Source organism: Canis lupus, chromosome 35 (assembly GCF_048164855.1).
Source record: "Canis lupus baileyi chromosome 35, mCanLup2.hap1, whole genome shotgun sequence".
Lineage (NCBI taxonomy): Eukaryota > Metazoa > Chordata > Mammalia > Carnivora > Canidae > Canis > Canis lupus.
This window is the reverse complement of record NC_132872.1, coordinates 26,728,867-26,755,888: the sequence shown is the minus strand read 5'-3', so window position 1 is coordinate 26,755,888 and position 27,022 is coordinate 26,728,867. Positions and strand designations below refer to the sequence as shown.

The window sequence follows — 27,022 nt, the reverse complement described above, 5'->3', positions numbered from 1 at the left end:
CTGTTTGGAAAATATAACTCGGATGATTTCATGGACATCATTATCAGCAACAGTGATTGCATCAAGGATATATGAGCCTTGTGTTTTTTACTGTTGAACAAGGATTTTGTTGATAAGGTTTAAGATCGTGTGATGTAAGACCATTGTTTTCTGGAATCCATGTTTCATAGCAAGGGTTTAAATAAACTGAAAAGGCAAAATAAGGTAATAGTTGCAAAATGACTATCAGAGTCGAGTAAGTGCTCACTAAGTGTTAGCTATTCTCCCTCACCATCATCATTGTCATCAGTTTTTTCTAGTGGATGGTTATAGTTGTGCTTGGTCAAGTAGATATTGTTTTGATGAAGGTCTTCTGTTTTACTTCTGTTGAAGTAAAGAACTTTGTGCTCAGCATATAAGCCCCACGCTTGTACCTTATTTTAGCTCTTTAAATTGTAAATGGTCCACAGTTAACTTTGATTGTCTTATATTAAGCACTGAAACAGTTATATATGTTTAAAAAACAAACCTTGTTTCTAGTCTTACTCTACCACTCATTTTCATGTGTCCTAGAGTAAGTCTTATTCTCTCTAGGTCACAGAATAGATGATATCTATGAGCCCCTTTCATATCTAATATTCTGTGGGGTAGCTCAAGGGGGAAAAATTTCAGGAAGAGTATTATAATATATTGCATTCACTTTTAATCTGTCCTTGGAAGTCACTTCACTTCTGCCCCAAGCAAGCTCCACATCTTGTTTAAGAGTGTCATTTCCCTGAGTAGTACTGCAGGCTGCAGAAACTTCCATTGCACAGTGTGGATGCTGTGGATATTAAATATTTACTAGGGATAAAAACCTGCTTGAACCTACTTGGAACCAAAAATTGAACTTTCTGTTTCATAACAGAGAGATAGATACCTGTTGTCTTCAAACTATCTTTTACTATTTGTATTGCCTTTGACCTTCATGCAGAATTCTATAGCAAATGAAGTCAAACTTTTTTTCAACTGTTTATCCCTGGGCAGTACCATCTGATAGGAATAGTATTCCATCAAAATGCATTTTTTTCATGAGGAAGTCTCGCTGCAATACATCATTAGAGTGACAGCCAGTGTATTATACATTACAATAAAACATCCCCAGAGCAAAGGTACATGTGATGATGAATTATGCTAATATGTTATTGTCATTATGTTATCAGCACTCAGAGAGTGATTTAGTGAGATACATCATCAGTGAGAGATTATCTGATTCCATATTACTCAAAAAATGACACCATCATGGAAAACCACAAGGAGATTCAGTTGATTAATAGGGTTGGTGATATTCTAGTGCCAGAACTCATGTACAGTGGTATATTAAAATGTCCTTTGAAACTGAAAACAAGCTAAAGAAAGATGAGTCCATGAGGTGAGGTTGTAAAAGCACTGTCAATTTAAATACTATTACTGTAGACAGAGTGGATGGTTAAGTATAAACCAGAAGTCATCCTTTGTCCTTTTTTCAAACATGTGACAGAGATTTAGTTCTACTTAATTACTTTAAGAAAGCTGAGAACTTCTTATAAGAAGCTGTCTGTTATAAGACCACTGGTTATCCTAGATGTCTACAATCTACAGGTGACACTATAATGATATATGTGTTATATCCCAGTCACTGAACCCACCAAACATATCATGATCCTCTTGCTGATTGACAGCTTATTCAGGACATAAGTGGACCACTTTTGTTATAGCATCTTCTTTTGCACAGAACCTTGTAACATTAAACACTCAAAAGGTACTTGCCAAGTTGAATTGATGATTCTCTTAAAGCTTTCTGTATTCAAAGCCACAAAATAACATCTGACACCAAATTGTCTGATGAAAAGAACCAGACACCATCGGTTGCAAATTTAACAACAACAACAAAACAAACCTTCATTTTTCCTGTCTCTGCTTGTTCTATTGCAATTGCAAAAGCTAATGCTTTTTCCTCACAGCTTCCATGCTCAGGTCTCTAACCCATCCATGGTCAGAACGGGTTTGGGAAAAGAATAGGTTAGCAGCAGGGTAGATTTCACTTAATTGGTATGTTCTTGATCTCATATCAAGATCTGAGCTTGCTGGGTAATTGAAACTAACACGTTTTTTTCTCATGAAATACGTTCATGGGTTATTTGGGGACTTCCTCTCAATTACTTTATGTCTCTTGCCTGAAGATGTCCTCATAGTCTGTGCCTTTTAGAGATTACGGTCATTTCATCAGTCTCTCTTTTCCAGCTATTCACCTCTTTATTGTCATGTTACATTTTTGGATAAAGTCCCTTTAAAAAAAAAAAAAAGCTGGCCCCATTCCACAAGATCCCATATCCGATCCACAGGAAATATACTCCTCTGCCTGTTGTCAATGAAAGAAAGCATAGCTGGATACTAATAATAATGACAATAACTAAGTTTTGCTGGGTGCATACTATGGTCAGGCTCTGCTGCATGTATTAACTTATTAAACTTTCCCAAAAAGAATAGGGTGGTATTATTATCCTTGGCTTACAGTTGAAGAAACCGAAGCACAGGGAGATGGATTTGCCTAATGTTACAAGACCCAGAGATGAGAGCCAAAACTCAAGCCTTGGCGGTCACAGCTTTACTGTGCATACTTTTGACTGTGATGTTAAATTGCAGACTTTAGTATTAGCACCAAATACTAAATTCAGCTTTAGAAATGCATACCAGTGTTCTCTCATTAAAACAGACACCAACCGAACAGTGTCTCATCTTTAATCTTTTCCTGACATGGACTCAAAGCGAATGCCTCGTATCCCCCCAAACTCCCAACGGCAAATAAGGATTCTTTCGGTGTTCCTATGAAGGTTCCTCGCTAGGTTGACAAGAGGGTTGCTGCAACACACCAATTACATTCTCCAAAAGTAATTGTTTCCAGCCTGTTCTACCTCAGTAATCTAGGTACTGAGCAACAAGTCGTAAAACCATTGATTTTGGGTTTTTTTGCTTCTAATCTCCCTTTTAAAGCTATAATAATGTAGGAGGAGAGTCTTGAAATGTAGAATACTTATTATGTACTTTTTTTTTCCTCCTTGGCCTTTTTGGGTCTCGGCTAAAATGAAAACAGAAAGAGACAGAAATTACAATATTCTTTTACAAAAATAAGGGCCATTTCCTATCACCTAAAAGACAAGGATCTGAAAGTGTATGGCTTCTAGGGATAAGTGAATACGTCTCCCATGTCAGTAGTAAAAACCTGAAAAGATGAATGTGTTCCAGACCTCAAGAAATGTTTCGGGGTCATGAAAGGAGTTTTTACTTCAGCTGATTTATTTGTGCAGTTTCCATAGGGTGACCTGTTCTAGACTGCTTCCAGGGATCCACTAGTTAGGCCATGATGAAGTCAGTATCAGCCTGTCAGTGTGCAATTTGGTTTGGAGGTGTGTGATCAATTTCCAAGGTGTCTAATATCCTCGACTGAGCCGACAGGATGTGGGGCACTCTGCACCCCAGCCATCATTGTGTCAATCTCTCCCACACATTAGGGGGCTGCTAGCCCTCCTTCCCAAGCTGCTTCCACTTAAGACTTCCCACAAACACTTCCAAAACAGGTTCAAAGAGTATTCTCATGTCTTATACACTGCACCTGGCCTTAGTTTTATTGGCATGCCAATTGAAAGAAATTATCAATGAATTTTTAAAATAAAAACCAAGCATTAAGAATAGCTGGTATAAATTTGTTTTATTCATCTATCTACTAATAAATAGTCATTGTCTTAAGGAGAAACCAACAACAACAACAACAAAAATTAGTGACAAGCAAGAAGCTTCATAGTCTAATTCTTGACATAAAGGTTTTTTTTGTAAAACTCTGTTTTGCCACCTGAAGACTCCTCTCCATTTCCCACTTGTCTTTTGCCTCCAAAAGTTGAAAGAGAAAATTCTAGTGCCCAAAAAAGTGAAATAGTAAATTTCAAGCTAATAACATAATAAAATTAATATAGAGAGCTCTTTACATTTATGGAATATTTTATCCTTAGGACTTCATTGAATTTTGACAGAAGTAGAGCAATATTTACTATATACTAGGAAAAGCACTGGTTTGAAGGCAGAGACCTGGGTCCAAGTCTCCGATCTGGCACTGTCACTGGCCATGTCACCCTGGACAGTTTTCACACCTTTGCTGACTTCCCTTCTCTTTGTCTGAAAACAGTGGCAACTGTTTTCACTTATAATAAGTAAGCTGAGTATAGGATCTAGGCCTTATTCATCTGTGTGGCCACTGGTCCTGAGGGCCCAGCGGCTGGCAATAACTGCTTCATGGTAAGTAAATAAGTCTGCAGAGATTATCATCTTCCATTTATAGATGGGCAGAGTAAGTCTCAAGAAGTTTCAGTGGCCTAGTGTTACACAGCCAGTAAGGAAAATGCCATGATAGGTTGTAAAACAGGATCCAATTCTCGGACTTCTGACGTACGTGGAGCCCAAAACAGAAACATTAGTCACCGAGGAGGAGAACATCCACATGTACATAGGAAAGTAGATTTCAGGAGTGTATACTTGAGAGTGTTCCAGTGGAGAACAAGTTTATCCCCCCTGCTCCCAGCAGATTCTTACAATGGGGAACAAATGCTACAACACCATCCCTACTGATACAGATAAATACATAGCAGGGATCACACATTGCTTCCCATTTTTAAATAACAGTTTTGTCACGAGTATATTCTGTAATGCTTAGCACAGAGACTAAATATAAAAAGAAATAACACTAATGACGACTCTCATATGAGCTTAGCCCTGTTGCACACATTGTAGATGCATTCTGTTCTTTAATGCACAAACAGCCCCGTAAAATGCTGAGATTATCTCCTCTTCCCAGGTAAGAAAGTGGAGGTGAGGTGAGGTAAGCAAAATTGCCAGAAGGTACAGAGCTCCTGAGGAACAGAGGCAGGATGTGGACCTATGCAGTGTGACCAAGGGCCTGTGCTTTTAACCTCTCTGCACTTTACTGCCCCAGATAGTAAATAGAGAAATATAGGATACGCAAAAAAAGATCCTGGTATGCAATTTCCAAATCCAACACAGAAGTTAAAACTTAACTCAGCAAGAATACAAGGCCTAGAGGGGGGGATAAAAAAAAAAAAGGTATCTCACAAAAAGACAAAAAATTATCTAGAAAACATATGGAAATTAATTCCTTTTTGCCTCTATTTCTCTTATGCAACCATTTTCTAGAACACGTGTTGGGATAAGCATTTAACTAAATATATTTTGTCTAAAACTTGCATATGACTAGAATAAATACCCTCAATTTTCAAGGGAGGCAGAAATATTGATTCTGTGGCAACTGTCTCAGAAAACAGAGTCTCAGAAAAGAATTTCAAATGGTGAAGCTTTATTTGGGAGGCACAAAAGCAGGGCATCTAGGCCGGTGGGGAATGGAAGCGAGGCAAGGAGGAATGGAAAGCGATGCCAACAACTTGTTACTGTCCTTGCCGCCTCCTCGCTGGCCGCCACGCGGCGCCGGGACGTGGGCCCAGGAACCCTGCCATCCTCTCCGGGCGGGCCGTGGGAGACCCGTGCCCTGTGCCCCGGGGGCCAGCGTGTGCTGGATTGTGAGCTGATTCCCCTGCTTCCCAGCCGAGTGGGCCCTCCACGGCCACATGAGAGGCCGATCCTCCCATTCCCAGCGCAGACCCCGAGTCCGGGAGCGACGGGCTTCACCGCTGAGCCCGCAGCGGGTGGACCTTCACGAGTGGAGGCGAGCTCGGCCTTCCCAGGGCCGGGGCCGGTCAGCACCCAGGGGGACGCTCCAGGAGGCCGGCAAGGCCAGTAGAAACCGGCACCTTCTTTAATGTTTGTATGACGTCCAGGAAATGAACGTTAGCTTAGATGAGCAGAGTCGCAGGTCAAGGCCACGGAGAGAGAGCCTCTCCTGTTTAAGGCATGGCAGCATCTAGGGTGTAGGCTACCGAGGGCAGAAGAGGGGCGTATGCACACATACGCACACAATAACTCACAGCCGTATGTATATTATATATATAAAATGTCCTTCCATATCACAAATATTCAATACTGCATATTTTAATCCAACCACAATCATTGCATTTTTAGAAATAGGATTCTGAAAACAGGTGGTACTCAGAGCCAGCGTTCTGTCAGCGGTAGGCCAGAGCAGGCCTGACAGGGCAGGAAGACGAGTGGAAAAGGCACGAGGAAGGAGTAAAATATTAGGAAACCTTACATAGACTATGTCACAGGCCAAAGACCAGGAAGCAGGTGCGTTGCGTCAGATGGTGAAGAAGAAGATCTCCCTGCTGGTGGGTGAAACATAGCCTCCCAATATTTGGCAGCAGATAGTGAGTGGAAGGCCAAGAAGGTAAGCAATCTGTGCTAGACATAATTCTAGACTTTAGAATAAAAAATCCCAGTATTACTTTATTCTGATGAGACCTATGAGCTAGAACGGTGCTGGACAAATATCTACACATAAGTGGACAGGGATTGATCTCAACCATCCACAAGGCTTATTCAGTTTTGAGCCTTGCAGTGTTACGGGCTCCCTGTTGAGGGGTAGTGGCAGCCCCTGAGCCTAAGAAACCGCCTAGTAGACCTGTGATGGCTGGGTATTCCTTCTTGGGGTGATCAGAGGACTGTGGAGGGCAGAGAGTCACATTAAATGGCCAGGCCACTTTCCTGAATTAGAGCACACTAACAGGCAACTATATTCTTTCAGCAAACATACACTAAGCATTTATATCTGAGATTTAATACATATTTCAGACTAGCAAGACACATTCTATAATTTGTTGACTTCAGTAGTCTAATATATCTCTACTTGAAAATGTTTCTCATGATCATGGAATGTATATGTGTGTGTACATATATGTATGCATATATATAATTTTCATTCTGATTTAACATTACTATTTGAATTTATCCAATAATGGTTACCTACCTTCTAGACTGTTGTACAGCATCATTTGTATTTTTTGACATTCACATTCACGTGGAATCTTTCCTTCTCCCTTTCTATCCTCCATCTAGTGTAATGCAATCAGTTTCTTAAACCATAGGCAATAGAAATAATGTATAGAGGCACCTACCTATTTTCCCAAATTTATAAATTGGGTGCCAAGTTGAAAATAATGTCAGCCATCTGCATTTCTAATTCAGTGTTCTCAAAGGTAGCCCTCTGACAACCGGCAAAAGTATCCTGCTCTGACAGTCTGACCCTGACACTCCAATTAAATATAAAAACAGATCTGAATCTTTTTCACCCGGTTGTACTGTCAAGGCTAGTATAACTTGACTGTCACATGGAGCTCCTTTAAATCAGGCTGCCAGGAAAATATGATTGTAGTACAGATTTTAGCATTCAGAAATATTCACTCCCCTTTCACTTACACAGATTTTAAGGGTCAAAGCTATGCATTTTTATCAGATATTTTATTATCTTTCAACCTTTGTGAAGATCAGTGAATTAGAATAGAGGAAGAACTTTTTCTCCTTTACTGCTGAGGTGATTTGGTACAAGGCAAATACTAATGAAGATTTTTTTTTTATTATTACTTACTAGAAGTTCCCAATGGACAAAATAAGAAAGTTTTATTTAAAAAAAAATGGATGCAATGTTTAAATTCCATAATACTTTTGGAAACTATTGCATCAAAAGGGATGAGCATTTAGAAAAAGGGATAAAAGTGTGGAGTTTTGAATTTTCTTAGGAATACAATGCTTCCAAGTTGCAGCAAGTGTTTCAGCAAAAATTTAAACCATAAGAACCCTGACTTATAAGTATTAAGGAAAGAGAGACACTTTAAGAAGTAGGCTTTTGCCATTTATTTTAAATGCGATAGTTTTTATTATATGCCTAAAAATGATTAATTTTTAGCATTTTTCTGTCCTATAATGGACACAACAAGTTAATCCTGGGCAGCCCTGGTGGCTCAACGGTTTAGCACCTGCCTTCGGCCCAGGGCATGATCCTGGAGACCCAGAATTGAGTCCCACATTGGGCTCCCTGCATGGAGCCTGCTTCTCCCTCTGCCTGTGTCTCTGCCTCTCTCTCTCTCTCTCTCTCTGTGTGTGTGTGTGTGTCTCTCATGAATAAATAAAATCTTTAAAAATAAAAAACCAAGTTTATCCTTATTTTTCTTATCATCGCAGTAGTTATACTTTTAGGAGGTGGCATGTAAATTATTCTAGCTTCAACTCCCATGGATGGGTTGCTTGAATAACATTATTTTAGAGGTTCTATCGTGAACTTCATTATTTAACGGAGTGAACTGTTAAAGTGTCTAGGATTTTCTATTCAAACAAAAATCTTAAGTGAGAAATCCAAGTTTAATACAGTTTAGGCTAGCATCCCGATTTTGTCATCCACAACACGAGCACTCACTGTACTAAGTATGTCTCTTTTCCTTAAATTATGAGAGTTAATCTTTCCTTGAAAAGAGATACAGGAGAGGGAGGGTGGGATCATTTTAGGGTTCATGAAAGTGAAAGATTGACAGCACTGGCTGAAGTCAGGCAGAAAGCAGTTGGCCCTGGGGAAGCGTTGCTGACAGCCACGCTAATGCAGTACAACGCTGACATGAAACTTCCTCTAGATTCCAGAAAAAAAAAAAAAAGCCATTTGGGGAGAGCCTGTCAATAATGTAAAACTGAGCCAAATGGTTCTGGTTGTGGACGGTTAGCAAATGTCTACCCAAGACTAGTTGGAAATGACCAAACTCATGTTGTAAATGAAAAATATAAGCATACATAGCCATCCTCAAACGAAAAGGAGCTTTCCTGAAAATTAGAATGTTATTTGTTAAATAGTATGTTGGGTTTAACATCTCAGGTATTTTTCTTCAAATAGATTTTTTTTTCATCCTGAATTCTCTGGGCTCTGCTTTAAGTTCAGTTTTGTTTACCAGAAAGATATGAGAACAAGTTTAATGCTGTGAAAGATGTTTTACTTAGAGCTATAATATGACAAGCAGAACCGAATACATAGCAACTTGCACATCACATAAAGCTTTCCAGCCAACACTGGCTTTAAAATCACCAGTAAACCAAAAAACAAAACAAAATATAATAAATGTCAGACTCGAGATGTAGATGAAAAGCACCATCTCAAAAACGCAATTAAATAAATTATCTTCTTTTGTGTTTAAATAATGGATGAAGCTTATGGCAAGCAGAACTGCTGTTTTTGTTGCCCTGAATTGCTTCAATAACTTGACCTTGGGTTGAATACTCTGGGTTATAATATTGAGCCCATATGAAGTCCTTTTTCCTGAGAAAAATTGTTTTCGGGGGGGGGGGGCAACAAAAAATCGATCTTATAGAATTTCATAAATGACAATAGTAAAAAAACCTTTCTGAGTGAATTTTCCTTCTACCCACTACACATATATATGTGAGAAAGCAAGAGAGAGAAAAAAAAGAATTGAACCCTTGTCCTTCCCCTCTAGGTAAACTACTTAAACTATAAATTTAATATGTAATAAATCACAAAAATTATTATGGATTAAATGGGAGAAGGTATAAAGTTTTTTAAACATAGCATTATTAATTTTAAATATAAGAAATATTTCTAGTCTAATTAGAAGGTCCTTAAAGGATATGTTCTAATACATAAATGTAACATGTATGTAAATTATGCTTCCATACTGCATGAAAGTTCTTGAGAATTTTCCAAAATTAGTTCTTGAATATTCCTCCTTTAACTTTGTTTACGTGATTGATTTGAACTGTCCATGCCAGATAGGTTGAGCAGAATAAATGTCATCCCATTCTTCTCTGGAATATGGCAAATCTGTAATCAGAGGAATTGAAATGTTTTTAGTGTATAAAATGTGCCATGTATGACTATTACAGAATTATTAAATATTACTAATTCCCTAGATGTTAACGAGATTTTCCTGCTGCTCCTCTTCCCTCTTTTTGTCTCCTAGTCCCCTATCAGCAGCCTACAATGCAGCCAAAGTGATTCTTAAAAAAATAGGAAACCCCCTGACTTTATCAGTTGCTTGAAGCCTTTCAGTGGTTTTCCATTGCCATTTCTATTAGGAGAAAATGTCCGAATAGGTCCGAATTCTGTACAGGCATTAGGAAGCCCTTCATGATCCTGCCTGCCCTCTTTGTTTCTCTAGCCTGTCTCTCCCACCCTATTCTTCAAATGCAACTTCTGTTGATACCTCTAAATCTGTGGTGCTCTCTTTTGTACCTGTTCTTTCCACCTAGACCAGCTTTTCCTACCCCCCATCCCTGATCTCTTCCTTCCTCACACCTCTTTTATTTGCTTAACTCCAATCTCCTGTAAGGTCCAAGCCTAGACATCATATTTTCTCTTGGAAGCCTTCCCTGACTCTCCTCTCTCTTGGCACCTATCACATTTCAGAGCATCATTTATTACATGTCGTTATCATCCATTAGATGGTAAGTACTGTCATGATCTTACGCCACATCTCCAACACTCCTGTGACTAATATTGAGTACCTGTAATGCTCAGACTCGTTTCTAAGCTCTGAGAAAACAGCAAAGAACCAAGAACACAAATCTCTCCCTCGGGGAACTTACATTCTGTACATACAGCAAATGCTTAGGAGCAAGAACAGAGGAAGAGAAAACAGAATAGTAATGAACAAAAGACAAAGAACAGATTGAGTAACATAAGAAAGAGCCAGAAGACATCCAAGGTAAAAATGGAAAGGACTCATAGAAATGCAGGTTGATCTCTTAAAATACCCCACCCCATAACTAGATAGGCCCTCTATTTTTTGTTTGTTTTTTTTGTTTGTTTGTTTGTTTTTGATAGGCCCTCTTTTATTTAAAACTTTGCCATTGGCTTGTGATATTTGAAGATGATAGAGATCGTGCCTTTCTTCGTTCTGTCTGCAGCCAAATACATCCAGATTCCGTCACTCAGCATTTCAGATATGTCCTCCAGAGCCATCTGCTGTCCGCAATGAACAAGGCTTCAGAACCGAAGTGATACACTTAAAGTCTGAGCAAAACAAGCTGGAAGCTTATTTTACAAGCATTGCTTCTCCAAAATTTATTCACTGGGAAAATCTGCTGTAAAACAGTGAATATGTTATGCAAGTAAAATTAGACCTTTCAACCTGCCTGGTATGATGCACAATTGCACACTCTCGTTGCAGGTGATTCTGCAAGAAATAAAATTAATGTTTTTATTAGACATCCAATATAAAAGGTCAAAAGAGAGGTTTAGGATCCCTGGCATCTCCTTATATTTATAAAATTAAAAGAACTTATTTACACCATTTTTACCACGTGATTCAGAGCTTTAAGCCACAACAAAATTGGAGTGAAAAAAAAATCTGTCAAACCCAAGTGTATACAATTTTGCATACAGAAATTGTGACAGATGCATCCCAAATTATAAAATCCTGTGCCTTTGAACTCTGTTCTCTCTGAAGAGATGCCCTGGCCTTTCTGTCTCACTGGTCAAACTCCTACATTTCTTTTAAACTCTCCCTATAACCTACCTCTGTTGTGTCATCTTTCTGCTTCTTCCCATGGCCATCCCAAACAGCTGATCCTCCTCTGCTTTGGTGTCAGGTGTATCTAGTTAGATAGAGACTTCTGTTAGAGCCCTGACCCACTGCACTCCCATTATTTGTTTACATCAATGTCTCTCCTGTAACATTATCCCCCTTAGGACAAGGAGGATGTCTTTGTGACTCAAGTATCTGGCACATGAGATGTGTTTAAAATAAGATGTTTGACTGAAAAAAAGAATAAGAAAATGAATAAATGAGTAAAGGAAAGCCCACCAGTGACCTTCAGTGCCTTTCTGGAGAAGGCCTTTTTTAAACTGAAGATTCAGATTGGGAAATTTCCCTTTCATCTTTTCCTTATCATTAACTAAGTCCATAATGATGACTAAGAAGAAGCTAAAAAGTGAGATTTGAATTCCACTTAAACAGTATGGTTCTGAGACGGAGCTTTTTCATTTTACATCATTTGCCTAATTCATCTCATCCAGTCATCCCCTCAGCAAATAATTGTTAAATTCTGTTATACTCATAGCACCATGCTAAATGCCGTAAAGTAGATTACAAAGAATAATCAAAGGCCTCCAAGACCTTTTATAACCTTTATGGGGAGACAGTACATCCACATTTTAAAGAGCTAGGTAATAGTACATAGAAGGTACATGATCCTAGGTGCCAAACAAGCGAGGCCGACAGTGGGTATCATGGGCAGGCGTAAGAGGAGCAATCAGTTTAGTCATGAACCAAAAAGGAGCTAAAGAAAACGTTAACAAGACAGCATCCCACGCTGGAATAATGAACAGAGGTTTGACGGCGCAGATTTCCTCAACTAAGATACTGAGGATAGAAGAAAACTGTCCTCCGTATGGTATTCAGTTTATCACAAATTTCAAACTTCTTCAGAATACTAACATTTTAATAATTCTTTCCAACAAAGTCTAGTTTCTAAATAGATTGATCTGTATAAACCTTTTTTTTTTTTTTTTTTTTTTTGGTATTTCCAAGTCCAGGTACTTCTAGACTCTTCTCAAGCTCTTACCGGCCTTTGGATGTGAGCTCCTGAGCCCCGTCCTTTCCATAGAGTAATGCTTCCTCAGTTTTTCGGAAGATTGTGCCTCTCCTCTGTTGAGTGGCTGGCCCCAAACAGGCTGCCTCTAAAGATGTCATTATGTCATCTTGTCTCCCCTCCTCGGCCGTACACTCAGAGCTCGCCTTTTTGACAATGGGTAATTTGAGGTCACAGTGCTGCTCTATCTGATGTATCACAGCCCTTGATGAGACAGCTGCAAGAGAGGACATGCTTCTCAGATACATCTGGTCACAGCACTGTGGGTCTGTCACAGAGTCTGATTTAATGTATAAAGTGCCTGTGGGCGTAATAATGATGCAGGAGGCAACTTGAGCTCAGCACTGACCCTTTTGATCTGTGTTTCCTAAGACAGAAGTGGTGGTTGTTCCTTCTGCTTTAACTCACTAGGGTGTTGGCGTCCTAACGAAACATAGAATGTTAAACCTTCACAGGAGCTGCAAGATCGTACCATCTAACCATTACCCCTCAATTTACAGAGACTGTAATTTGTCCAAGATCACACACACACACACACACACACACAATAGGGATTGGCAGCCACACATTGGGTTGCACAGTCGCTTTCTCTCCCAATAGTGCACATTCTTCTTCCAAGGTAAACACCCTCAGGTTTATGAAAATCACTGTGTATGCCCCCGAGTCCTGTACACTTTCTCTGTCTTTTGAATATTTGTTTTCAAACAAGAGTTTTAAATAATACTCATAAAAATAGACATACCTGGGATGCCTGGTGTCTCAGTCGGCTGAGGTCGTGATCCTGGGATTGAGCCCCTCATCATGCTCCCTGCTCACTGGGGAGTCTGCTTCTCCCTCTCCCTCTGCCACACCCCTGCTTGTGCTAGCTCTATCTTTCTGTCAAATAAGTAAATGAAATCTTTTTTTTTAAGTAGACATTTCTTATTTTATGTAGTCTCCTTCCCTAATGACGACAGGATCTGAATTTTTCCGCAAATACATAGCATTGGATTATGGAAGTAGATAGATGGCATAAGGATTAATGCTTGTTGTTAGTATTATTCTTACAGGGCAACCTGATAAGAGAGCAAAGTATTCACTCTTTAGTGGTATACATTTGAGGCCATTCAGATAAAAATGCCTTGTAGACATTTGTGTTATTGTGTTATATATCATATTAGCATTTAATGATCAAATATCTCAGTATCAATGGCCCCAAGTAATCTTTTACTACCCATGGTGCATTTTTTAGAACTGTTTCTTCTGTGTTCATAGGTCTTTGCCATAAAAAGTATAGATGAGAAGCTTAAGAAAACTTTGTTAAAACGCACTTAGGAGAGAGCAGAGCTGTAGCTAGTCTTCCGTATAGTGGGATTAAAAAGAAAAAACTAAGAGTGGGGGACAAGTGGAGAAAGATATAGGGTAAAGTGCTACACTATACCTATCCCAGGAAGGGTAGGAATAGGATTTTTCACTCAATTAGTATCCGCTCTCCCCTTTGGACCTCACCGTACAGTGTATTCACAAAACTATAATGAATGATAGGTTGTTTTGAAGAGAAAAAAAAATTACCTCTACGGTGGTCAGTGGTGTTTAAGTTGTCTGCACTCAGACACAATGGCAATCCTCATAATAATGTATATGTTTGATTCTAGCTCATTACAGTAACATTGTATCCTACTTCATCCTGCCGTGTAGGATGGCATAGAAAATGTAATTTAACAGATGTCCCCCAGAACAGTGTTATTCACTTAATGATGTAGCACCTAGGTTCCCATCGAAAGGAAGCACTGAGAAATAGGTGGCAATGAATTATTTTCAGGAGCAATTTAAGAGGAAGCAGGTGAAAAGGATTCTAATTCTTGAGGCTTTGAATAGCACGATAAGCACCGTTTTATTACAGGAACAAAAAATTAGCATTCACGGAGCCGTTGATGCATTTAGACAATGAATAAAAATGTAGTGTATTTCCAGGTAGATAATGTGAGGAGACAAGAACCAGAAAGTCTTTCCTCCCGTGGTCAGGGATGTTTTTTAGAGAGTAGAAAACAAAGCTGGTGAGTTAGCTCTTCATGTTTATTTGGAATTGTTTCTCATCTGGTCCTGTTCTTTATGAAAAATAGAGTCTAAGTAAATTTCCAAAGTAGATCATTGTTCATTTCATAATCAGAACAGGGAGGTTGGGTTGAAGTTCCAGTCGGGGAAGGGAACAGCAATGCCCACAGGAGCCAGGAGGAAAATGGAAATAGGGCAAGTGTGTTTGAGGAAGATTCAGCGAGATAGTGGAGTGGAGCAATGCTACTCTGGAGAGCCCACACCCTGTTTTATGGCATTTAGAGACACGAGGGAAAAAAGAAAAACAAAAAACAAAAAACTTAGCCATGGAAAGCTTTACCTGTAGGCCCATTTCAGCCCAAAGCCAAACAGCTGGTCAGCTATGGAGTCAGTAACATCCAAAACCCTGCGAGACCTCAGGGAACACCTACACAAAGGTCCTTGGCACAAGGAGTGAAAGCCTGGAATGAGAAACAACTGTGAGGACACCTTTGTCTTATATAAAGGTGTAAATGTGGTTGTTTCATGTTAGTGGCCTAAGACAATGCTACTGACCATAAATTTCCACAGCCCCTATCAGCCTATAAAAATTGGTTAAGAACCAGTGACTTATATTGTTAGAATACTACGCAAAAAGAATCTTCTGCTTGCAGCCAGAGCGTCTCAACCTGGCATCTACAAACCACATGATGCTGGTGCAAACGCGCGCGTGTGTGTGTGTGTTTCTTTGGGTGCATTATTAGTGAGGAGGGGAAGTTTGTAACTTACCCACTGTATCAAACCCCACCAACGAAGAGAAGAGAAACACTCAGGGAAAGGCAGGATTTACTTGGAGAATCATTATCAGGCAGATCCAGCTGTAGGCAGAAATCTGGCTGCCAGCATCTAACCACAGATAATGTTCTTGGATGACAGACGAACATTCTTCATTCTTCTGTCATACTCACGAGAGAAGCAGATGTGTGAAATAATGTCTTCGGTCTCGGGAGGGCGCTGGTCGTGCCATGGCAGGAAGGTAGGCATAGAACAGAACTCGCTGCACCAAAGCAGACAGATTTCCTCAACCTGGACAAGACGAGTCTGAATTATAGGAACTGACTCAGAGCTTGTCTACCGACAATCCATTTGTTGCCTCTGGCTCCTCAAAGCTTTTCTGTGAGAAGATCACTGTAGGGGACGGGCTAGTGACTCTAGAGGAGAAAACTGGGATGCTGATACGGGCTGGAGTTGCCAAGCGGGTCTGAAAAAAAAAAAAAAAAAGACATTTTAAGGGCGTAAATTGAGGAGACAAGTAACATTTACTGGGTGCCTCCCATATGGTGGCAGCTAAGTAGCACTTCATGTATACAATCTCATTTAATCCACCTACTAATGTTATCTAGGGATCTAGAAGCAGATTTCTCCCATGTGACTACAGAATGAATTCGTTCTGTCATAGTCCTCACTCTTTCTTCAGAGAAGGACAGACATTATCCTCATATTTCAGATAAGGATAAACCTTCACGCAGTGCCAAAGCTGCCCCAGGTCAGCAGACTTCAGTGAAGAAGGGAAGTAAATAGGCCTCTGAGAGGGGGTGGGGATGAGCTTTTAAAAGGTTCACACAATATAATATAATCATGCACGATAATATTATGATTTGTCAATTCAGGGACACAAACTAGAAACAGGTGCTCAGGGATGGGCTTACCTCTCAGGATCAGTAATTCACAACAGAAAGAAGAATACCCCCCCCCCCCCCGGAGGGAGGGTCGTCTGTAACTAGCATGTGAGAATCTCTGAGGCTCACTCTGACTTGACAGGGCCCCAGGCTGAATTAGGGCAGATCTCAGAGTGCTGATTCCTCCACCAGCCACACCAGCACTGCCACACATCATCCCACTGACGAGAAATCTTACTATAAAATGATCTCTCAGTAAACCTAACGCCTCTTTCATCAGACTTCAGTAAGTGTCCACATAAGGAGTTTTCCAGATAACCAGTGTTTGTTCATTAGGTAGGTGTATTTTAACCCATTAAGAGTCAAAAGCAAAAAAAGGAGAAAAAGTCAACGTGCTGGGTTCATATCTTTTTTTTTTATTATTATTTTTTCATTTAGATTCAGTTTACCAGCATACATAGTTCATCATTAGTTTCAGATGTGGTTTTCAACCCTCCACCAGTTGCGTACAACACCAGGTGCCCATCACATTGTGTGCCCTCCTTCACCCCTGCCACCCCCTCCCCTCCAGCGACCCTCAGTTTGTTTCCTAGAGTTAAGAGTCTCTCACAGCTTCATGTCTTTCTAATACATATTTTCATACCGTTGCCTTCTTAAACTAAAAGGGATGAAGTCATTTTAACTCTTCCTTACTGCTCAGGATGATTACTGTGACCATTTCTTATTAGCCTGGGATGTGAAACAAGAGCGTGCTTGTCTTCTCTACTGTTGGTCACCAGGCCACCTATTTACATGGACCAGGCACCAACTCCTATGGCCTGTCTACTCAATTTAATGGGAGCCGAGAAACTGTAGGCAAATATTAAAACTCACTGTAGTTTATTATTTTATGATCCTTAATTCAAATCCCTCATCTTTCATATCTGAAATATAAGACTCAGAGTTCAGACTAGGCCAGGTCACACAAGGGATTGTAGAAGAGTTTCACTCCATTTAGAATTTGCAGCTCATAAAAAATATTTAGTTAAAATTGTCACTAGAAACTTCTTAAATTGATCTTTATGCATGGTATATACGTTTTCTGTAGTGCAATTCTTCTATCCCTTGAAGTCTGGGTACCACAGAGATAAATCAGGGAAAAAAGAAAAAGTCCAGAGGCAGATGGTTGTCTTTTCAAACCATTTGCCTGTAAGAGAACCATCGAATCCAGTGAACGAGAAATGGAGAAAGACTTAAGTGTTCTTATTTCTCAGTGGAAGTTTTTTTTTTTTTCGTTTCAGTATTAAGCCTCTGTAACCTTAGTGTGTTTCAATTGATTGTCTCCCCCACTGAAGATTAGAGGCTCAGGTTCTAAACCTCAGATGTTAAATATGACAATAATGCACCTCCCCTCAGGGGCTGGAGGGTTTCCAGGTACACAGGGTTCCTGAGGGCTTCTTCAGCACTTTTTCTGCTGCGACCCCACTTTAGACAACAAGCTCTGAGTAGGACTTAAAAACAGGAAAAAGAGGCTGCTAACAGTCTTTTCAGTAGCCATCCAGATGCAGCTGGCTTCCTTACTGGTTGTTCCCCCCTTTGTTGCCGCACAAGAGAAGTGCCAAGAAGCAAGAAGTCTTTTGAGTTACTTTCGGTCATTTTGATTAGCATCATTGGTAACTTTTTTTTTTCCTCATAAACATATGGTAAAGCAACATGTAATGTTCCGGGGATTGTGATTTGAAACCTAAAGTACTCTTTGTTCATTCCTGAAACCTAAAACACACATCTGGTAATTAAAGCTTTGAGAAAAAGGTCACTAAGTGCACCACCTCTATGATTCAGGATCACAGGCAAAATAAGTAGCTGAGATTAAGCCACAAATGATTGTTGGTCCATTCAATTTAAAAAAAAAAAAAAGGAAAAAGACTAAGCATCTGTGTTTCCTCTAAGGAAAGGGGATAGAGACTGTGTGGAGATCATAAGGACCTCTTTCTTTTAGCCTAATCTTGCACTTAAGAGATCAACTATAATTCAGTCTATATCTTCCCACTAAAAAAAAAAAAAAAAAAAAAAAAAAAAATCAAAAGCTTCCTTATCTCCATCCCATATATGCTCAGAATTATCGAAGTCTGTTCATACGGTCAAGTTCGTGTTACCATGCATTTTTATTAATTAGAATTATATCTCCTACATTAAAACTACTGTGACAATTTTTCATCTTTAAGATTTATTCTAGCTCACACTTCCCATTTCAAGATGACACTTGGAATAGAATTTGAAATAAAGATTTACGGTCCATTTTGCAATGTGGTACATCCTAGGAAAAACTTTTTTTTTTTTTTTTATAAGGGTGGTGCTAGTCTGCTAGGGCTGCCATAACAAAATACCAGAGACTGGGTGGCTCCAGCAATAAAAACTTGTCTTTCACAGTTCTGTAGAGTGGACATCTGAAATCTGAGTGCTGGCAGTTTTGGCTTCTCCTGACCAGCCTCTCCTTGGCTTGCAGATGTCCATCTTCTCGCTGCGTCCTCACATGTGCCTTTACTCTGTACCTGTACACGTCTGGTGTCTCTTCATTTTACAAGGACAGCAGCCTTATTGGAGTAGGGCCCGCCATTATGACCTCATGTAACTTTGATGACCTCTTAAAAAGGCCCTGTCACCAAATACAGTCACACTGGGGCTTAGGGCCTCAAAATACGAATTTTGAGGAAACACAAATCGGTCCATAAAAGATAGCAATGCTATTAATCAAATTTTCTGTAATATCTTCTCGAAGGAAAAAAAAAATTGAATCTTAGAAAGGGGAAAAGTTATTGTTTACATGTGGTATCAACTTATGTGAAATACAAATTTACATGTGAATCATTTATATGAGATATCATTGATAAGTGAATGCACCTTTGCTACATGTTTTAGCCTGTCTTGATAGAACTCACAAAGATCTAGTAAAGGCACAGTTCCAGCAGATTAGCAGTTCACACTCATATGCATTGTTTGCCAGAGAGACAGAGAAAGATCCCAGAGTCAGAAATGTCAAAGGAGACTGCTGCTCTTGGATCTGTTCTGAAGTCAACTCTACAGATTTGGTCTGTATTCTCTGGAAGTGTGGCTTCCATATTTGAAACAAACCAGAGCCTGATTTAGGGACTTCAAAATGCAGAGCCACAAGACCAAGGTGCTTTAGCCACAAACATGCCCTAAAAGAGAGGCTGTTAAAAAAAAAAGAGGCTGTTGTAGTCCTGGTGCACAGAAACAAGTTAGAGTGTCCTTGTCCCTTCCGGAAATGAATACCAACTAGTTGTTGTTGTTTTTCAGAATACTAGTTTAATGTTGTGTTGGATTATTTATAATATTTCCATTTGTGATTTTTTTAAATGTCATGTGATAGAGTTGCTTGGTTTAGTAAATAAAAATAGAGGATGCCCAATTAAATTTGAATTGCAGATAAACAGTGAATTTCTTTTTAGTGTAAGTGTCTCATGCAATATTTGGGACATACTGACACACACACAAAGTATATTCCTTTATGGGGACATACTTAGACTTAAAAAAAAAAAAAAGTATGTCATTTACCTGAAATCCTAACCTAAGCGTGGGTCCTATATTTTATCTGGCCACTCTACTCTGGGCTTAGAAATGAACCCTCCTCTTGCAATACCGTGTTCTTTCCCCACCCATCACCTTCTTAAACTACTATCACCAACTTGGTAAATTTAAATTTCCTGGCCTTAATTTGGTACTGTCATGGAGCGTGAACGCCCCAGACGTCCGACTTCTGGCTTCCTCCCACGATACTGCTATGATATATGGCCATACGTGCTCAGTGTCAAAATAGTAAACTTCGTTGGGCCCAGCTTTTCCCCCACGGTGAAGTATTTGCAGCTTTATATCAATAATTATAACATTAATAGACATAATGTATTTAATAATGTGGAGAGGAATCCCTAAACCTCTAAACCCTGGATTCAGTCGCTCGCCTGTAAAATCAGGGGGTTGAATTCAAGGTATTTATCCCCAAGGTTCTTGCCACAGGTCCTTAAAATGAAGATTCCATTAATGCTCTCATTTGCCTCGTGAAACCCAATTATTCCCAGTTCGGATGAGTCGGTTTTCTCTTCAAGTAAATGCTTAGATTACTTAAAAAAAAAAAAAAGAAAAAGAAAAAGAAAAAAGAAAAGTTGTGTTTACTCGATTAATGGCTTGACCTTTAAGGGTGTCAGACGGGCCGCGGGGCTCAGTGGTTCTCCGGGCGTGACCCGGGTCCCGCAGGAGCTGCTGCTCCCTTGTCTTGGCCTCTGTCTCTCTCTCTCTGTGTCTCTCGTGAATAAACAAATAAAACTAAAAAAAATAAGATAAACGAAGGGGTCAGACCCACTTCCTCAAGGGCCAAGGAACGCGCCGGGTGCCTCCCGCAGCCGCCGTGGGCCCGAGGACACACCCCGCCGGCGGGAGTCGGGGAGCGCGGGGGCGCCCTGTCCTCGTCCGCCCCCTGGTGGCGCCGCGCGGGCCTGCCCTCCGGCTGCGCTCGCCCTGCCCCGCCGCCGAGATCGAGATCCCAGACTGTAAATCCAACGGATGGATGGTTTCATTCTTGTCATTACCATATAAAAGGGACTTCTGCAGTGTTTCGGGACATACAGTGTAATGAATGTTGATTAAAAAAAAATAAGTGCGACACAATCAGCGGACTTAAATGCCTGAGCAATCTAAATTCACGCAGGTTCATCTCTCTAGTCCGCTCGAATGTGGACTTGAACACTGAAGAGCAAGAATATAAACCAGCCTCAAGGGTTCTGAAGAAAAATTAATCCTTCTCAGGTGCTCTTATATAATATGAAAGGATTTTTAAGTTCAAAATGAATGTGATCATAGATAAAAAGGAAAGAAGGAAAGTTTTGATAAACATTGAATGGCAGGGAATGTCTCAGTCCTGTATTTAACCATTTATCTTCAATTAAGTGAGAACTTATTATCGTTATTATTTACACACATAATACAATGTTTAATGAATGTTGAATGGTATTTAATGTTCTATAACCCAGAACTTTCTTCAAATGGCGTGATAGTTTGTGTGAATCTAAAGTGAAAATAAATTTCTCCAGTGAATGAAATAAAGTAGTCCTGAAGTGTGACTTATTTCCCATTAAAGTTGTTTACACTGAATGATTATTATAGGAAAAAATATCTGACATTTAACATTACTCTGGTTCTCTTAGTTTTATTTAAAATGCCCATGCTATCGTGCACTGTTTAGAGCCTTCTAACAAAAGTTATTTAACCGGACTGCTGCTTCATTTTTTAATACGCTTGTGAGCCCCCTGAGAAATCTCCCAATTTGTTTTCCAGGGTGGAAAAATCCCCATAAGGTGGACAGCCCCAGAAGCTATTGCCTACAGAAAATTCTCCTCAGCAAGCGACGCTTGGAGCTATGGCATTGTCATGTGGGAGGTCATGTCCTATGGAGAGAGACCTTATTGGGAAATGTCTAACCAAGATGTAAGTGCCACCAATAGTCAAATTGCCATTTTTGTGAGTAGAAACACATTAGCACTGAGGAGTAAATACGTCTTTGGTCTCACCCAGATTAGCCCTTATCTCCCTGAGAGCTGTTCAGGGTCTGTGGCTGAGTTAGAGAAGCTAACTAACCTTTCACTCTGAGCTATCCTGGGTGTCCTAGGGCTGCCAGCTGATGGGCTTTGTCATGTGAATACCTGATGCACCCCTTACGTCTGAGACTCCTACCCACATTGCTCTAATGCAGCATGGCTGTGCTATTGCAAGTCTTGACCTACAAGTAACAAAAAGCCAAGCATAATGTTTACCTTTCCTTTCTTCCTGAGGGCAATGTAATGCACCACTGTAAAGAGCAAATTAATTTAAACTAAATATTACTTAGAAGAAAAAAAAGCAAGTGCTCTTAGGCACTTATGACATTCGGTATGGTTCTTTGGAGATATGGGATCCTTTATGCAATTTCTTTCGTTTCTATTTTACCTATAAAAATTACTTTGGTGATTAATAACGTTATACAACAGGAAAGTTAACAACCATTTGATCTCCGTGACCTCCAAAAGATAACAAGTAGCCAGAAAATGTAAGTACCCTGACAATGCAAATCCGTATGCTGCCAGAACTGAAACTGTGTTTTAATTTCATGCTTTCTCATCTCAGAACTTGGACTTTGTCCACTCACGTGTCTTCCTCAAAGTACATAATGGTTTCGGAAACAATGTTAATGGGAAATCACCTCTAATGTGATTCTGAATGTTCACAGGTTTAAAAACAAAACAAAAAAGATAATTTAACCATAGAAAATCCCTAACCACTCTGAGTAAAACTATTTTCAAATTTCTTTTTGCTCTTTTCCAGTCCATTGCCTGGGCAGTCTCTCCGTACCTCACACCTCATTCATTATTCCATCCCAGCCTCAAGCTGTATCCAAGTATCTAAAGGACTTCAAGTAGCAAATAAAGTTTATAACCAGGAATAGAGAAGACTGGGCTTTGGTTAGTTCACCATGGCTGTTGTTTCTCCCTGGCACACAGTGTTACCTTTGAAGCTGAATCCCGCTCAGTTGTATGGGGGCCTGTTGAGAATTCTGTGGAGAATGCCCTGTCTAGAAACCTATGTGGCGGCAGGTTTGAGGTCATAAACACTATTCAATCATTGTTCTCCAAAGCACATCATCAAAACACAGATCCCATGAGGCTAGGTCATGCAGAGCATCTGCCCTTAAGTATAGAGTACTCCATAACCTGAAACCTCTACATCTAATTCCAAAACTTAGACTTCTGGATCCAGCTCATTTGCCTAGATTCTACTATTCTTCAGGGAAGTTTATTTGAAGGACCTCATTGCTCTTTCCTGCCACAGGGCCTTGTTTGAGACAACTTGTGACTGCCTCTCCAGCCCCTTTTAAAGTTGAATCTCAGAAACAGAAATTTGCCCCATTAATCCCTAAAAGGGCTTATTTTTTTAAACCTGTTATCCAAGGTAATGGAAGCCCTGGGTTCAGTCACCATAGTTCCTGCTCTACTATAAGCCCAAAATAATGCCTGCCTACTTGTCCTACTTTCTCTTGACTAAAATAGGCCATTCAAACAAATCTCCAGAATAAAAAATCCTTTTCCCAAAGAGTTACAGACTTCACTGCATAGAAGAGCCTTCACTTCAAGTGCCCTCCTTCGTTAGTACCCCATTTAACCCTTTAACCAGTTCCCCTGGTGGACTTCAAATATAAAATGCCTAACTCATAGGCTCCAAACATTATAAATAATATACCCTTACCAGTAAAAAGACCTTGAGCATCCACAGCTATGTCAGAAATATATGCATATTTCTTTGCACGTTATGTACCAGTACTACTGTACTAACATATTCATTTAATCATTTAAAAATATTTATTGGGTGCCTTCTCTGTTCTAGGAACTAAATAGAACAGAGAACAAATGTTATACCTGGAAAGAACCAAAAGATTGTCTAGTCCAGCGCAAGTCCAACTTGCTTGTGAAGCTGAGGCATACAAAAGCAATATGATTTCCATAGAATCATATAGTAAGTGATTTGACAGTGATCTTAGAAGATGCACTAATAGGCTTCTAAAATAAGATATGGGCAAGGAGAAGAGAAGAGGAAATAACTGCTTCTTTCTTGGTGGTTTGGTTTACAGTCCATGTAGCTCCCCACTTAGGGCCATGATATCTTGCCCTCATGGAGCTCACACTCCAGCAGAGGGGAGACAGACTATAAACAAAGTAAAGAAGTAAAAGATACAGTATGCAACATGATAATCACTGCTTTGTGTGAAAAGAGGGCGAAAAATGGTAGGGGGTTGATTTTGAGTACATCATAGACGTGTATTTGGCTATATACACATTCATAAAAGTCATTTCTACGTGGTCATAAAAGTCATAATTGGTTATCTTATTAAACATTTGTAAATATTTTTTAAAGATTTTATTTATTTATTTATTTGTTAGAGAGCATGAGCAAAGGCAGCAGCAGGCAGAGGGAGAGGGGGAAGCAGGCTGCTCCCTGAGGAGGGAACCCACGGTGGGGCCCAATCCCATGACCAATCCCATGACCCTAAGATCATGACCTGAGCCAAAGGCAGGTGCTCAACTGACTAAGCCACCCAGGTGCCCCTATAAATAATCTTTCTTATTGTAGGATGAGATATATATAAAGAGAAGTTCCATTATTTCCCCTGCCTCCTGGGTTCTCATCTTACCAGCGAGGGTACACTGTACCACCAGTTTAGTAACCACAGCCATCATGATGTAGACTATAATTCAACCATGAAAGTCACTTAATTTTAATAGTGCCTCATCCTCATGACCAATAAAAATAATAAAAGGACTAGGTTAGATGATTTTTAATATACCTTTCGACAATAATAAGCTAAGATTTTTATCACCTCTGGAGAAATGATCATGCTTGTGTCAGCAGAGGAATGATTCCAGTTCTTTTCTGAAATCTAGGGCACTCCCGAGTCTCTCTGGAGGTGACAAAAAGGAGATAGGACTTCCATAGAGCAGAGCAGATAGCACACCACAAGACAGATTTTTTTTTTTTTTTTTTTTTTTTTAGGAAAGCAGCGTCTGAGGGCAGCGTGTCCAAGTGTGTGATTTCCAACATAGACTACCATGTAAATCATACCTAATTGTTGCCCAGAGAGTTCCAGAATCTGTTGCCAACCCCTTCCCTTCCCGGATCTTGCCCAACAGCTTACCCAGCCATTCTGGCCACGTATATTGATGATCTGTGGCCAAGATGACCATTTAGAGAATGATTCTGTCTATTAAACCTCATTTGGCCACAGAGACTATATCTGGGACCAGAAGAAGCTGCTGTAGCCGGGAACAGACTCCCGGCATGAAAGCCATTCTCTTTTGTTCAGGATTGCCAGTGCCAACAGCACAGGGCTGACCCTGAATGCCCCTTCCATCCAGAGCTTGATTTTTTTTTTTTTTTTTTTTTTTTGAGGACCAGGTAGGAACGAAGCTGGTGATTTTCATAGTCTTTAGGTGGTTACCAAACGGTATTCAAGCAAGGATCCAAAAATAGGAGAACAAAAAGTCCTGGGTGGGGGAGGCATTTAAGCTCTTTGAGGTCCTCAGATCAATACAAGACCAGAGGAAAGTGGTAAGAGCTAAAATCTTCCATGTATCTTGTGACTATTTTTACTGCTGCTGTAAAGAGTTGAAATTCTGTTTAGCTTAACACATTGGAAGCTAGCATATCTGTGACAGATCCTGTAACCAGAATTTCTGTTTGGAAGCAGAAATAGCTTAATCAAAACTTTCCCAGCTGCTCCTCTTCAAATACTGGTTATTCCCTATTTGTTCTGCATTTCTCATTCGTTTGGTCAAAGTAGAGTCTCTTGTTTGCCAAGGTGCATTTTAAATAAGGAAAGTAATATTTTGGACAATAAAAATCTGACTATGTTCTGTTTGAATATATTTTTACTACATTTTGGTGAGTTTGACTTAGCTGTGGGCTTAAACACAGAATGTTAACATGTTTGATGATTTTAAATGAGTTTAGGAAATTTCAGATCATTTTTTATGAAATAGTCCCTCTCTCTTCTGTAGACCATGGCGTATTTTATTACAATGAACAATTCTGAGCTTGTAGACTCTGTTTTAGTGAATAATATAATGAGTTTCCCAAAGGTCAGTGGTATTGTACATTTGAGGAAAGAGTATACAAGACTAGTCCATGAAAGGCCTAACACACATAAGAGCGGGTGCCATCTGCTTAGCTATTGAGCGGTAACTTATTAAACATGTGCCAGTCACTGGGCCAGGTGTGCATGTGGGCCAGGATAGAGACCTAGAAAACCCAGTTCCTGCTCCCAAGGAGGCCACTGTGTAGATGAGGAGATGAAGTTCTGATATTCCAAGTGCTGGCCCTGCCCCCAAGTAGCATAGGTCATTCCTCAAGGATAGTCCTCACACCTTCTTTTTTTAAAAAATAGAAACAATACTGTGAATGGAACATATTTTTTAAATATATTACAAAAAAAGCATGCATACTGTATTAGTGCTTTTTTGATTAGAAATGACAGAAACTCAAACCAAACAAGTAAATATTAAAAAAAAAAAAAATTCGTTCATGGGACTAAGAAGGTAGCAATGCTGAATCCCAGGGAGCCTGCAGGGTTTTCTGAGTGCTTCCCTAGGTCCATTGATCTCATTTTCTCCTACTGCAGATGTCCTCTTTGTTGTATTCTTTATGCTCCAGGGCTCAGCATTCCAGCTTAGCAACCTCAGGAGAATGAAAGCATTCTCCTCTGTGAAAATTCACATACCGGTCCCAGAGAAGATTCCCGTTGGCTCTGTCAGTGTCCTCCCTAAACCTGAACCAAAACCAGGCCAGGAAAATAAATACTGGGATTGGCCCAGCTAGCCATGTGTGCCGGCCTGTGCCTTCAGAGGCAAGTGGTGCACTGTGATCGGCAGTTTCCCCTTAACCACAGACAATGTGGAGAGAAATCCCCAAAGGAAAGCAGCTGTATTGCTAGAGATATAATATTTTGTCCTTTTCTTGGTATAAAATGATTTTCAAGATCAGCTTTATTTATGGCAGTATCACAGGGCACCAAAGCATTAACATCGTGCATTCACTGTACTCCAGTGAGGCACTGGTATAGTGGCAAGATCATGAGAGCTTTGGAGCAAGATTTCTCAACCTCAGAACTACTGACAAAATTGACATATTCGGCTGAGTGATTCTTTGTTACGGGGGGTAGGTTGGGGGGGCTGTCCTGTGCATTGTAGGATGTTTTGAGGTATCCCCAGCCT

At 40.0% G+C, this 27,022-nt stretch overlaps 1 protein-coding gene across 16 annotated transcripts in view; it reads left to right on the top strand.

The window, feature by feature from the left end:
- Positions 1 to 27,022, top strand: part of EPHA6 (EPH receptor A6) — an 872,277-nt gene that overhangs the window by 816,154 nt on the left and 29,101 nt on the right. For 13 of the 16 annotated variants that reach the window (XR_012024450.1, XM_072812315.1, XM_072812309.1 and 10 more), the window contains one exon: positions 21,564 to 21,713. Coding sequence is in view for 12 of the 16 variants with exons in the window: in XM_072812315.1 (XP_072668416.1) it covers positions 21,564 to 21,713 (150 nt within the window). In the remaining 4 variants the exon portion in view is untranslated. Of the gene's footprint in view, positions 1 to 21,563; positions 21,714 to 22,586; positions 23,772 to 27,022 lie in introns of those variants that run through there. The other 3 variants (XR_012024449.1, XR_012024448.1, XM_072812320.1) reach the window with 3 other exon arrangements.